The sequence below is a fragment of the Kryptolebias marmoratus genome, linkage group LG15, assembly GCF_001649575.2.
Source record: "Kryptolebias marmoratus isolate JLee-2015 linkage group LG15, ASM164957v2, whole genome shotgun sequence".
In the NCBI taxonomy this organism is placed as follows: domain Eukaryota; kingdom Metazoa; phylum Chordata; class Actinopteri; order Cyprinodontiformes; family Rivulidae; genus Kryptolebias; species Kryptolebias marmoratus.
The window spans coordinates 34,427,353-34,442,881 of record NC_051444.1 but is presented as its reverse complement, the minus strand read 5'-3'; the positions used below and the strand labels follow the sequence as shown (position 1 = coordinate 34,442,881).

At 38.7% G+C, this 15,529-nt stretch overlaps 1 protein-coding gene across 2 annotated transcripts in view; it reads right to left on the bottom strand.

The window, feature by feature from the left end:
- Positions 1–15,529, bottom strand: part of LOC108249366 (multiple epidermal growth factor-like domains protein 11) — a 254,217-nt gene that overhangs the window by 158,763 nt on the left and 79,925 nt on the right. For both annotated transcript variants that reach the window (XM_037979947.1, XM_037979948.1), the window contains exon 5: positions 696–788. In XM_037979947.1, coding sequence (XP_037835875.1) covers positions 696–788 — 93 coding nt within the window. The remainder of the gene's footprint in view (positions 1–695; positions 789–15,529) is intronic.

Here is a 15,529-nt window from a genome sequence, read left to right as displayed (position 1 = left end):
GACTATGTTTCTCGGCTGGCCTGGGAACGCCTTGGGATTCCCCCGGAGGAGCTGGCCCAAGTGGCTGGGGAGAGGGAAGTCTGGGTCTCCCTGCTTAGGCTGCTGCCCCCGCGACCCGACCCCGGATAAGCGGAAGAGGATGGAGTATGGAGGATCTGATGAATCCAATCAGTTACTTTAAAAGATAAAAACCTGGTTGACTCTTAATTTGTTTCTTTTAAACTCAGACAGACAGAGGTTGTAGTTTTTGAGCATCTTAGGAACAAACTTTACAGCCTTTCTCTTCCTCTGGATGGCATTCATTTGGCCTCCAGTTCTAATGTAAAGAACCTCGGTGTTATTTTTCATCAGGATGTCTTTTAACCCCCACATCAAAAATTTTACTAGGAAATCTTTCCTCCACCTATGTAATATCCTAAAATTAGAAACATCTTATGATGCAGAAAAAACGGCCAATGCATTTATCTCTTCTAGGCTGGACTATTGTAATTCTTTATCTGGGTGTCCAAAAAACTCTTTGATCTTTGATCCAAAATGCTGCTGCCAGAGTTCTGATTAGAGTTAAAAGGAGAGATCATTGGAGGTTTTTTTGTTTGTTTGTTTTAAAAAATAATTTAAAATATTTTTGAGAACAAGTCATTTATTGGTTGCTGTGTTTTTGACGCTCTTTTTAATGTGTTTTCACAAAAACTCACCACTCGAGCAGTCCAGTCCCCCCCAGCCGGGTTCACACTGGCAGGTTTCAGGAGACACGCAGCGACCATGAACACACTCTTCAGTGCACAACGCTGAGGAGAAACACATGAACATAAAACAGATAAAATCATCCCACAAGTTCTCAATGATACACACAACCTGACAGCATCAAACAGGAAAAAGGTTTGGTTCAAAGGTTTTCAAAATGTACAAACATTATTTCTGTTTAAACATGCAGCTCATTTCAAAGAGAACAAACACAATCTGTGCAATTACAACAAATAGATTAAAAGCCAATTTTAAGGGCCCTTTAGTTCCATCAGTCAATCAAATAAACTGTACAGTCCTGGAAAAAAAAACCTTTTTCCACCCCCTTTTATTTCTGGGGTTTTACATATTAAGACGTAAAACATCTGATCTGATCTTTACCAGGTTCTAAAATTATTCAAATTTAACTTCAAGAGTACAAAAGCACACAACAGGTTTCACTGTTTCATTATTTATTAAACAAAAACTGTTTCCAGTCCCTGATCCAGCAGCTTGTAGCAGCGAGTAGTTTTCTGTAGACTTTAGATGAAGCCAGCCCATCCCTGCTGCTTCTTTAGAGCCAGGTAGTAACAGAGCCAAAACAGCTGACAGGTAAAAAAAAAAGTATGCCAGCTTTAAATAATGTGACAAAGTGATGACATACACTTTTGGCAATCACACAGCCACAAGATTTAAATGCCAAAACAACAAAGTATGGATTATTCTGGAGGAGAACTCAAGTTTTTATGTTTTTAACAAGTGTTCTGAACAATAGCAAACAAGGGCAACAGTGTGCCTTTCTCCTTCAAAAACAGTGGCTTTCAGCTGCATTTTAGGGCATGCAAAAGATAAAGTGCAACAGTTATTTGAAATATTTTGTTGAACACAAACAAAATTGCTACACTGAGCTCAGCCACCATGTCGTGAGAAATGTTGTCCAGGAGACATCCGTCACACAAATAATGCATCAGGCAACACATAAAAGCAGGTGATTTTTGTTCCACCTTGCTCATTTCATTTCTGAACTGACACAGGCTGATCCATCTGGCTAACTTTTTTATATTTTTAGCTTTTAGCTAGTCCTTTGCTACTTTTAGCTTTTAGCTAAAAGTAGCTTCTTTTAACTTTAACAACTTAGTTTTAGATTCTTTAGCACATTTCAGCAAAATCCCTCAGCACTCAGCATTCACTCTGCATTTCCTCTAACTTCTTGAGGTTTGTCATTTATTATTGGTTATTTTTTATGTTGCAAGTCTGTTTGAAGCAGGTTTCTTTTCACACTCCAAGTCTCTCTGCACATTGATAGTAAATTCATAAAAGGTTAAAAAACTAAAAACAAAAACCAGCTGTCCCTTATCCTCCTTTATTCTCAAGGATGAACATTTTGGTCCTCAAAGGAGTGTCCCTTATCCTTGAGGATAAGGGACACTCCCAGTCAGTTTCACTCCAATCAACACCTGCACTCATGTGACCAGAGTGGCCCATCAGTGAGTCAGACAAACAAGGACCCTAACGAGCCTCCTTTGTTCGGAGAGGGAGAACAATCTGCAAGCAATCCAGCTTACATCACATCTCAGCTTTAAAAGCTCAACTCCACACTCTCTATTTCTGAACTGAGGATGAGAAGAGAAACGTCTTCAACTACAGAATAGAAGTCCAGTTGTTTTTTTGTTTTAACTTTCTTGAATTTACCATGGACTGGATGACTGAGAATCTACACCATCACACATTGATAGTATTTGCTCCTAAAGTTTTGTTTTACATTTTAATGTATTATTGAGGCAGGGATTCATATATCAATAGTTTGTAATCTGATTGGTTACTTGTATTTATTTATTCACACTGGGAAAAAACAACTTATACCTCAATAAAAACAGATGATACCAGGCAGTGTTCTGATAAGAAATATAATCTGCATTGAACAGGAAGTAGATAAAACAATGCTAACCTTCATTTTCCCCCTCTGATTGTCTGAGTGGTGTCATATTTCATTTTGACATGAACTCCACACTTTATCTGCACATTCAAAACAAACAACTCTATCGCAGCAGAATAAATGACTTAGTGCTTTTTTGTAGGCTGCTGTGTGTCAGTCCGTCGTTATCGTATAATGAGGCCAGAGGTGACGAGCAGACAGCGATGAGGAAAAGGAGGAAAAGGAGGAGAAACACCTCTGGAGCAAAACAAACCACAGACAGAATCAGGTATCAAACAAGACAAAGAGAAGGCTCTGTTACGTTGAAGAATCTGATGGCAAAAGTAAAAATATTCAAGTTGGCAACCAGTGGTGGGCCATCAGGGCCAACAAGGCCTTCTCTGCTGGCCTAACATAACCAAGAATCATCATAAATATGATAAAGGTAATTTATTTTTTTATTTACTTTCCCTAGATATCTAAAAGTATTCATATTCTCTTCATGTCATATTATGCTCCTTCCAGGGCTGTTGTTTTAGGTCAGAGTTTTTATCCAATCAGAATTCAGCTCTTATGTTTCCAGGCTGTATGAAATCTGCCCGGGCCTTCAGAACCAACAATGCAGACGTCTGTGCTGTAAGTGAACGGGCAGATACAGTTGATAGACAGCTGCGATAGCCAATCAGATCACGAGTTGTGTCAGTAAGGCCCTCTAGCTGGCCTCACGTTGAACGGGACATTTACGCGTCCTGTGATTGGATATGGATACTTACTAGTTTGAGCCNAAGGCTGTTTTCAAGACGAACTTTTCAAGAGAAGCTAGATCTCGTTAGAGGAGGACGGCCGACCCCGAGCTAGCTAACCTGTCCCAGAATGGATTTTGTGTTGAAATAAGTGTTTTGGGGGACACAGCCGTTTTGGTGAATGCAAACATTTATTTAGTTTTGACAGTAACATACCAGATATGTTTTAATTGCTGATGCGGGTTTGTTGATTTTTAAAATGCGACAGATAAAAGCCCATTTTGTACACAGCTGAGGTGATGCAATGCCAAGTAGTGCTTAAGTGTGTTTTTAACTACTCTCCAGTCCTGGTGTTATAAACGCTGGCATAATGAGAGGTATTTATTGACTAAGTTGGACATCACTGAAGGCCTTAATGTAAAATGCACCGCCTGCCACTGTCGGCAACACACCACCATGGCTTTTAATCAGAGGAACATTAGGTCAACTTAACATCATTGGAAGACCTCACTTAATATTCTTAGATGTCAAACTCAGAGTACGTGTTGTGAATGACTCTTAGCTACTACCACGTCAAACTTTAGCTTAGTATCTGTAAAATTAACTGATGCATTGTTAGTTTTGGTTTTCTAAAGTCAGTTGGCTATTGGGGCCATTTTGAACTGGATTGGCTCCAAAGGTTAATCATTTATCGATGTCTGTTCATTGGTTATTGTCTGAATTTTTCATAACAATCTGACCAGTGGTTTATGAAATATTTTGCTAAAAGACAGAGTTGATGCTAAAAAGTTAATTTCAATATTTTTGAAAAGTCAGTTCTAGATGACCATCCAATAATTACTCTTTTTGAGTTTCTTTAAAATTCATCAGGTGGCTCACAAGATATTTTGACAGACAGATACACAGGCAAAAACAAAAGGTTTTTGAAGCAATACTTCCCTTTTTCAGTCTGTTGTTTTTTCATGTAAAAACATGAAGCTATCATCGCCTTCTTGACAAGACCATGTTGGAAAAAACTAAACTAAAATTTCTTAGTTTTCACATTTGATGAGTTGTCTTTGTGCCACTATCAAAAAGAGAATTTAAAAGAAGTTGAATCCTTTTATGTTCATTTGCTTTAACTTTTGACTTATTTTTTTAGAAACAGCAGTTGTTAAACTTCCACACATTCTGGTACAAAACTCATTAATTAACACTTTTTTCTTTTGCAGGGAGATGTCAGGAAACAGAAATGTGTTGGGACAATTTATCTGTGGAACAAAGTTACTTTAAGGACTAATTGTAACGTTGCAGGGACAATCAGAAGGTGTGAACTGGTTTAAAGTGGCCATAGTTTCAGCTTGAAGCATCCTCAGAAAAACGATAATTGTTCTTTTCTTTATGAGATAGCTGGGATCACTTCTCTACATTATAATTAGTCGACACTCAAGAAAAAAACATCTTACAAAAAAAGTAATTTGAAAAAGAAGAGAACAAAGGAAACCAGAAAAAGCTTGTTTTTTTGTGAAAATGCAGTGTGTATGCTTAGTGCTGAACGACTTCTGAAATTAGCTGAAGAAGCTAAAACTGCCCTGTTAAAGCTAAAGAAGCAGAACACTAGCTTAAAGCTAACAGAAGCAAAATGCTAGCTAAAATGATGACTCAAATGAGTGCAAATGGCCCACAGCTGCTGAACGTCATGGGCGTGTTTGTTCCAGCATGTTGTTGGAATTATTTGTTTTGTGAATTTGATACAGAAATGCAGCAGATTTCGAAGCTAAACTGAAGCATTAGCACTCGATAGTGAATTTATGCCCGAGTTTTAAAGCCTACAAGGTGCTGAAAGTGAGAGTGAAGTGCTGAGTTTTGAAAGTTATTGAGGACAGAAGTGAGGCGCGCCTCAATAACGATCAGTTTTATGGTGCTTTAGTCACAGAGGAGTCATTCTCTGTAAATTTACAGCAGCAGCACCTTAACATCTACAGCTTTTTTTCCTGATACTCAGACTGAAGCTCTGAGCAGTGGTAAAGATTTATGGAGGTGGAGAAGAGTTTCATCCTTTCTGAAACGATCTGACAGCTGTGTTTTGGTGTGATGGATGAACTTTGTACACTCAGCTGCTGGTTTTACATCAAAAATGTAAGTTTAGTCTTCAAAATGTATCATAACATACTGTCTTTACTTTCAAGATTTATTCCTTTCAAGTTTTCTCAAATTTAGTCCTAAAGTCAGGTGTTTAAATGTAATAAAACACACTCAGAATCAGTCTGAGCACCATCTCCATCCTATGAGGCACTTTCACAAAACATTTTCCCAAAATGCCCCCAGAGATTGGTCTGTCTTTTTGTTTTCTCTGACCATTCACAGATCAATGTCCCACACAGACGGGAGTGTTCAGGAATGAAGTGAGCATCGCAGAACCAAAGGAGGGAGGAGGAGGGAGGAGGAGGGAGGAGCAGGGAGGAGGAGGGAGGAGCAGGAAGGAGGAGGGAGGAGCTGGGAGGAGCAGGAAGGAGCAGGGAGGAACTGGATCATGGAGCAGAACTCAGATGTGATGTGAAGAAGAACACATTAAGTGCACGATGAACGTCTCCCTCATATCATTGTCAAAACATGATAAATTAACTTACTTTTCTTTGTGCTTGCTAAACTAATGCATCGTCAATGTTCCCACAGTAAAAACCTGTTTGCTGTTGTTTATTGGTTATTTAAAGTGCAGCACCAAAACTTACTTGTTGCTTACTTGGTTGCAAACACTCAGAATTTAGTGAGACTGTAAAGAAAAGTTTATATATTTTCTTGCAATTTTCCTACATTTTGAGACGCCCCTTTATAATATTATATAGAATAATCTTTTTTTAATAATTATATCAACCTTAAGGACACTATTCAAAACAGATCATTATTGCTTTATTTTTATTTTTGTTATATTTTCTTTTTTTGTTAGGAGGGGTATCATTATACCTGCTATTTTTCTTGTTAATTTTCTAAAGATCCTTATTTCTCTCAGTTTGTCTCATTTTATATAAGCTATAAACAATGTGATTCATTAATATTTTTATTCACTGTCTAATTTATGTCAAAAGACAGTGGGTGCTTCTGTCCATCACCTTCAACTTTCCAACTGAAGCAACAAGAAGAAAAAACATCTTGTTTTACGTCTTAACACTGTCTATTCAGAGTGAAATGTAACTGTGGAATTAACTGTCCTGCAAACCAAAAATCTTATAGTAAGAAAAGCTGCAGAATTGTGCAGCTTTCCACCAAAGCTAACTTGAGAATTACTGCTTGTAAACTCCAGCTCTGTCTGCTGTCCAGTATATTTTATCAGAAAGATCCCTCACAGTCAGGTTTTAATAAAAACCCAGAAACACATGTTCCTTTACTCCTGGAGGAGAGATGATTAATCTTTAAAGGAGAAGCTAATCCTGTCATCAAGAGCACAAAAAATGCTATGCCAGCAGCTGCTACAATGAGATTAACACATATCAAATTAAATAATCGCTAATTAACTCCATCTATTGTCTCAGCAGGCTGAAGTAGTCTTCATAACCCTTCAATTTCTGATCTGCTGCTGCAGGAGGAACCAAGCTGAGATGCCTGAGATGGGCAGGAAGGTGTGTCCTACGTGTAAGGACATACCTATAGTTGGATGTCAGGGTGGATGGAGTTTGGATGTATTTGTTGGGTTTATTTTCATTGTTATTGCCTGCTGCCACAGATGGAGGGCGTGTCTGCCCTCGCCCATGTCTGTGTATGTTCATTTGAATTTCTATTAGCAAGCATTTCATGAAGTATTGAGCAGATTTTAATGAAACTCTCAGAACATAATCATTGGATGTACATCTACAACTATTGTTGTTTTCCCCGCCCCCATTAAAGATGGCCGCCACAGCAAAGATGGTTATAACTCAGTCAATTTAACAAATATTAAGCTAAAGGCATCCTCAACACATATTCCAAGAGCTAACTGGTTCTGCAAGTTTTTTAAATATTGTATGAGATCGCACATAACATTAATTACAGAATTTGACAGAAACAGCTTCAGTTCCATCTTTCCTTAACATAAGATGATCTTAATTTAAAACTCTGGCATGAAAGGTGGTGGGTGATAGGCATTCCTTCAATTATGTCTGTAAATCAATAATTATTTTTATTATTTTGAAGATGAAATATGCATCATTAAGCATATTTACTGTGATGTGATTTTTTTTAACAGCTCAGAAAAACTACTTTTTATGCCTTCTTTGCCAAAACAGTGACATATTGAAGTTCATTCAGACACCAGGAGTTCCAGCACTAAAAAGTCACATTTCCATAGATTTTATTTCAACAATTTCTTAGATTATTTCAACAAATATTTTATGAATATTACAGTTGACTGTGTAAAACCTGATTTGGTGTGTATCCCAAACAAACACAAAAAGCCACATTTTATGAGCTTGCACATATATTCACCAACCTATTAGGTTACAATGTTTTTATAGACGTGAAGATTTCAGAGATTACAAAGTGACTTCTTTATAAAAAACCTGCTTTCAGTCAGGTTTTAATGCTAGATCTGGTGTGATGAAGTGATGGAAAACCAGGGTTTGGTGATGGAGGGGAGCCAGGTAAAGGCTGAGGTCAGATGAAGTTTGATGAGGTCAGAGAAGACCAAGCGGCTTGGGGTCAAAGGGCAGACATGAGACAGCATTCCCATTGAGTGAAACTGAAAATGAAAAATGAAGAGAAATGATGGAAGGAAGGAATAAACTGACTAAAATGAAATGATCTCAAGTAGAGATGCTTGATACACAACTGAAAAACTGGGAAAATTGATGAAAGAAGAGTTCAGTCCACCTGCTTAAGAACTCATGGGAAATTGGTTTAAAAAACACTTTAAAATTTTGATATTAGCACATAAAAACTTACTTTAGTCCTTAGCAGGTGTTAAAACAAGTTTAATCTATTTTCACATAAACAATATCATTAATTTACAAAATCTGAACAAAAAATAGAAAAGCTGTGTGTGAAAAGTCCACACAGGTTTAAAGGTTTAAAATAAATCGCACACTTTATTTTGCATTGCAATAATACTAATCTGTCAGAGAAAAGGCTAGTTTTGTTGTTTGTATTGTTTGTTTGGGTATCAGAGGAGATGTTGTGTTCTTAGGTTTACACAGTAAATACACTCACCGGCCACTTTCTTAGATACACCTTGTTAGTACCGGGTTGGACCCCCTTTTGCCTTCAAAACTGCCTCAATCCTTCGTGGCATAGATTCAACAAGGTACTGGAAACATTCCTCAGAGAGTCTGGTCCATATTGACATGATAGCATCACACAGTTGCTGCAGATTTGTTGGCTGCACATCTGTTCCACCACATCCCAAAGCTGCTCTGTTGGATGGAGATCAGGTGACTGTGGAGGCCATTAGAGTACAGTGAACTCATTGTTGTGTTCAAGAAACCAGTCTGAGATGATTCATGCTTTATGACACGGAGCGTTATCCTGCTGGAAGTAGCCATCAGAAGATGGGATGGACATGGTCAGCAACAAGACTCAGGTAGGCTGTGGCGTTGACACGATGCTCAGTTGGTACTAACGGGCCCAAAGTGTGCCAGGAAAATATCCCCCACACCACTGCACCACCACCAGCAGCCTGAACCGTTGATGCAAGGCAGGATGGATCCATGCTTTCATGATTCTGACCCTACCATCCGAATGTTGCAGCAGAAATCCAGACTCATCAGACCAGGCAACGTTTTTCCAATCTTCTGTTGTCCAGTTTGGGTGAGCCTGTGTGAACTGTAGCCTCAGTTTCCTGTTCTTAGCTGACAGGAGTGGNCACATCCCAGCTTCTCAGTTGGTTTGAAGTTTGTGTTGCGTGTTGATCTGTTCGAACCACAGTTGATCAGGCACACAGGAAATGATTACACAAAGGATGATAATGTGTCTGTGTGTTTGTGTGTTTCTCTGTTACCAAATTATCTCATGAACCACTGAACACAAACTTGGAGAAAGTAATTATTGGATGTGTATTTACAACTTATTATTTCTTAAAATGCTGCAGCCAGCTAACCTTGAAAGAGCAAAAACTACATGTAACTGGGTCAATTCTACAGATATTGACCTAAATGCTGGTGCTGTAGTAGCTGAAACTGAGCCCCAGCATATATTCTCAACACTAACAGATTGCACAAAGTCTTTGTTTAAAATTTTGCTATTAACTATTTGAAGTTAGCTTTTTCCTGTCTGTTAGCAAAATATCTTATGAACCATTGGACAGATTTTAAAGAACCCTTTAGGAAGTATTCATTTGATGTAGATCTATAAGTGACTAACTAATTCAAGAAGGACACCCCAGCTAATCAAGATTAGCCATCACAAAAATGACTGTCTGTTTCTCAAATATTGTGCTAAAGCTTGAAGTGTTATAAGCTGAGAGTTATGTTATGATGTTATTGTTATTGTCAAGGTATGATCAACTCAATGTCAATGTTGCTCATCCAGGCCTCCACAAAAAAAGGACACAGTTCCACATACTGTCCTGGGCAAAGGAGAACCACACCTCTTCAGTTCTAGGATTTTCATATCAAGATGTAATATAAGATCTGTTTTTTTTTTACCAGGTTCTAATATAATTCTAATCTAACTTCAAGTGAACAAAAATACACAACAGATAGCACAATGAAATTATTGATTAAACAAAACCGATGTTAAAGCTGTGAGTGAAAACCTGGTTCCAGCAGCTTGTAGAACCTCCTTTAGCAGCAGTAACTCTCATTAGAGGTTTTCTGTAGGACTTTATAAGCCTCTCTCATGGTTGTGGAGGAATGTTGGTCCACTCTTCTTTCCATTGTTGTTTCAGTTCATTGAGGGGTGCAGAGTTTGGTTTCTGCTCAGCTCTCTAAGGTCCCTTCCATACTCCATGTGAAGTCACAAAGTCAGCTCTTATTCATGTTGTTTGACGAAAGTTGCATACTTTTTGTTTGTGAAGCAGCTCTGCCCACTGCTTCATGACACAAGAGAGGTTTGTTTTGTGTGATTGGTTAGAAGTTGTTGTGGGCGTGTTTATATAGAAAAGCCAGTGATCTTTAAAGGAGTCATTTTGCTTCTACTGCTCCGCTGAGAAGCAGCTGGCTGAGACAGAGACACAGGCGTCTCTTCATGCTGTGACTGTCTCACTCAGTTTAACTGACATGTCGGGCCAGAAGGGAAGCAAAAATCTGTAAAAGAACAGGAAAGTTAAGAAGCCGTTTTAATGCTGTAGGAGGAGGGAGGAGCCTGGGAGTTCTGATCCGAGTGTCTCGTAGACAATGAAAGGTGTGACTCACCACCATGTGACCTCGAACTGACTTCTTGACTTCTTATGGAATATGTTGGAGCTTTGAAGGTCCCACCACAGCACTTCAATCTGTTCTGGACTTTAACTGGACCACTGTAGCACCTTGATCCTTTTCTTCTTCAGCCGTTCTGTTGTAGATTAGCTGCTGTGTTTGAGATCATTGTTCTGTTGCATCATGACTCAGTTTGGTCCGAGCTTCAGCTGTCAGACAGATGGTCTCACATCTGAGAGGAGTTCATGATCGACTCAATGACTGCAAGGAGCCCAAACCATCAGCCCTCCACCTCCGTGCTGACAGTTGGTATGAGGAGTTTGTGCTGAAATGCTGTGTTTGGTTTTCTTCAAACATGCTGCTGTGCATTATGGGTAAACATCTGTATTTTGGTCTCATTTTATTCCTGAAGTATTGTTCTTTATTCAGATTAAACAAGCCTTAGTTGTGCTGCCATGTTCTGTTCCGAGAGAACAGGTTTTCTCCTGCAGCCTTTCCAAACAAACCATACTTGTTCAGTGTTTTTCTAATTGTCCTGTCATGTCCTTTAACCTTTTCTCATACTAACTGAGGCACGTCGTGGACATATATTCTAAAATTGGATCTCATATGGAAGCCTGGAAGTTGAAGCTGAAAGGGGAACAGTGTCCCAATACAATGGTCCCTGCCTTCTCCTTATATATGAACAAGACTTATAAATCAAAACAATCAAAAACATCTTTTTTCAAGCATTGACTCTTGTTCATTAAAATAATTTTTCTCCTGCTACTGTATGTTTAAAAAAATCATTTTTCCAAACTCATTTAGTTTTAATTAGTTAGTATTTTATGCTTAAATGAAAAAAACGTGACATCATGATTATGCGCAAGACAGTAGGCTACACTAAAAAGACCCACATCACTAGTGTGCAGACTCTGGTTTCAAAAGTACAACATAGTAGCTCCCGTAAACCAGGTCCTACTGCAACAAAGAGTGAGAGGGCAGGAACACAACATTTAGGTTGGCCTTCTCCAAAGGTCAGGCTCTTTGGAACAAGACGGCAAGGTCTACAACTGCTGCAGAGGTGGTTGAAGAACATTGCAAACTTCAGCTGGTGCAAACTAACGCGACAGGGTGGAACTCGCTTTACTTGGCTGTCAAGCGGATCCTGAGGATTCTAAAAGTACAAGGAGAGGAGCTGTGATAAAAGTCTGTGCTGCACTTGGTGTTCCAGTGTAAGTACTAAAAATGTGTTTGGGTGTTTGTTTACCTACACTAATATGTAAAACTATTACAAATCCAAGTAAATTTCTATTTTACAAAACTTTAGGAATTATTAGTAGAAAATATGGTAATCCTATACATCATTTCATCAATTAAATTATTGAAGTTTTACAATTTGGCACATTGCAGTATGTTACAAGTTATGTATAATGCTAATAAAAAATATATCAAGTTATAATATATAATAAGTTTATGAATAATCTTGATATTTGTATATTTAAAGAGATAATAAAGCTAGTTAATTAAAAAATATGATTCTAAGTTGTACGTTTTGACAAAAACTGTTGTTCAAATGATGGACCTGATGCTGTTTTTGTTCTTAAGTTTGTAAAACTCTTGTATTATTTGAATGTATTAAAAAAAAAGGTGGAGGGGCAGATGTTACAAGTGTGGCAATCTGCCATTTGGCTTCCTGTTTTTGCTCCCTCCTGTTTACTGATTGGTTGACAGACTAATCATCCTCAGCTGCAGCAGATCAGGATCATCCACTCTCGGGTTCTTAAGGCAGTGTGGAGGATCAGATCGACGCTGAAGCATCGTTTAGCGCTGGTAATCAATCTCGGCCACCTGAGAAACAAACTTACCTGAATCTGTCTAACCCGTCTGTGTACTTGTGCCTGTCCAGAGTTCCTGACTCCTTGAGCTGCTTACCACGATCTGTCTGAAGATGCCTGTCTATGTACTTACCTGAGAGTCACTTACCTGTTCTGAACTGCACCAAAGCTTGCCTGCCTCCGACCAGTCTGCGGAACCGCTCATCTGAACTCCGTTCGCTTATCAACCGGGACCACTCCTCCGAGCTCCTACCTCTCCACCCGTCTGTAAGAGCCACACTTTGTCAACACTTCATCTGCAAACTTCTCCGCTGATAAACATTAGACTCACCACTACTCCTCCATGCAGATCCGGACCCGATACCCTGTTGTCACTGTAAATAAAGTCACTTACCTTTTACTCTGTCTCCTGAGTCTGTCTGTAACCGGGTTGCAGATCTTTGACACCTGAATCTTTGAACCTGATAACAAGACTTTTTTCTTCCCTCTACTTCCTATCATTTAATTTATAAATTATTATTTTTTTATTGTATATATATCAGAGCTCAGAGCCATCAAACCTAGCAAGTAAAAGTCACGGCTGCCTCTTGGGGAGTAAGCCAGGCCACATAGAAACACCACGTAACGAGCCCATCACCACACCAAACATGAGTGGGGTTCATATTACCCCACTTAGACAGCGGGAGCGTGAATGAATAAAGATTTAAATAAATATTTAAAAATAATAATATTCACACTTAATAATTACACTGTGCTGATCCTATAGAAATTATTCCAAGTAAATTTTGGAATTTGTCAGAAGACTTGTAGAAAACAAAAGTAATGTCTATTTTTAGAATGGTAAATGGTCTTGTACAGCACCCTTTATCTAAAACAATTTACAATATGTATTACATTTACTTAAGCATTTTTTTGTGTGTGTTAGGTACAGTCCAGCTGACATCGTCTTTTTAGGTGAATATGTGGACATCATGGGTCCAGTTGCAAAGGCAATAAACATTCTTCAGGGAGAATCCAACATTCAGATGGGATGGCTGCTCCCTACAATCAACGCCCTCATCTCCAAGCTTGACAAAACCAGAGCATCACTGAATTTCTGCATGCCACTGATCAATGCCCTGCAAGATGGATTGAAGAAATGATGGGGAAATGATGTCTGACCCAAAGCTAGTTGCTGCAGCCATTCTACTTCCGAAATGTAAAAAATCCTGGACTACTGATGAAGAGGTCCTCAAACTAGGTAAGAATCTCTATAATTAAATATTGCTAAGTCATGTTCCTATTTCCACTTTTTTTTTAAAAAGTTAAATCAATCAAATATTTTTTTGGAATTTAAAGACCTGAGCAATCTAGCTGGTTCATTCCTTAAAGGCCAATTTGACAAATAAGTTCATTTAAAAAACTCTTAACTTTGCTCTAACGAGCAGACAATGCAATGATTTTTTTTTTATTACAATTGGTATACATGTATAACCTGATGATAAACTGTTTGATTTAGGTCTCAGTTACATCAAGGAGCATCTTCCTGAACATGACAAGCGTCTACTGCGGAAAACTGACTCCTCAAAGTGCTTCTGATGAAGAGGACCTTTTCTCCAACTTGAAACACGTACACACCCAGGAAACAACCAAACAACTTGAATCATACCTGGCATGTACATCTGAAGGTATGGACATTTTAACATCTTACCCAGCTGTATCCAGCCTATCACTCAAGGTAAACACTGCCCTACCAGCCTCTGCTGCCTCTGAAAGGCTTTTCAGTGTAGCTGGATTAATCTTCAGCCAAAGAAGGGGAAGGATTGATTCACACAACTTTGAAAACCAGCTTCTACTGAAGTTGAATAAGGACTAATTCAAATTCAAATAGTTTGGCCAGGCTGATATCCAAAGAAAGTAACTACATTAATTTCCTAAAAATTGAGTGGATGTTGTCTGTGTGAGAAATAAAACATTGTAGTCCTTTGATTTATTTTATTTTGAGTTTGTCTTTGGAAAAGTTGTTCATTCAGGCATTAAGCTAGATTCCTCTGTGCAGAACATTCATTGTTTTAAAAGTTTCTATGTTAAGGATGGCACTATTTAGTTATCAGTGTTACTGTTTCTACTTGTGTTAAGTTATTGCTGTTTATATATGTACTTTTACACAAATACACAACACTGTGTATGAATACTAAGGTTGAAGAAAGACTAAATGTGCAGTATCTTTTAGGACGGGTGTCATCCTTAAGAACAGGTATCCTGGATGTTTTAGTTATCTCTGTTTTTCAACACACCTGGGTCAAACGGTAGCTCATTAGCAGGTATATGCAGAACTTTGACATGCTGAGGAGGTAGTAACTACCTCCAGGGAGAAGAACTAAAACATGCAAGAAACCAGCCCCTGAGGACTGAATTTGCACACCACTGTTTTAGAGATTTGCATGACATTCCACAGATGTGAAAAACTCAGGGCAGATATTATTTGTAGTTTACAAATTTTAATAAGGCGTGAGTTGTTGCCATGTGGCCAAGTTGATCAGTAGGATGAGTTCTCAAAGCAGAGTTGTAGTTTCTTTGTGGTAATAGATTCAACCTTAAACCTCTATTCCATAGTGAAAGTGTGAGAAGAATCAAGACTCTGTTTTCTTTTTAGTGTGTTTTTAAATAAAAAATAATAATCAAAATAGCTGTCCAGGGTTTCTCCCAGCGTATGACCCTGCTGCCAGGCTAAGCTCCGCTTCTTTATTATAAATACGTCACTTTTATACATGTTTTTTCCACCCGCACCCCCAAAACAGCTCCCTTTATCTACCTCACTGTGCGAAGGTGCGCGCGCCAACAGTGACACAATCACGCTGTCCCCACCCCTGCGCGAAGGTCCCGCGTGGTGTCGGGTCGTGCACCTTTTGTAACTTGGCTCGCCGCGTGTGCTGGGCTCCAATCAAAATGGACGATTTCGGTGCTCTAGCGGAGCTGGTTCGCCTGTATCAGCATTTCTATGATCCCTCTGTGAGAGATCACAAACATAATCAAACGGCTCAAAACTCA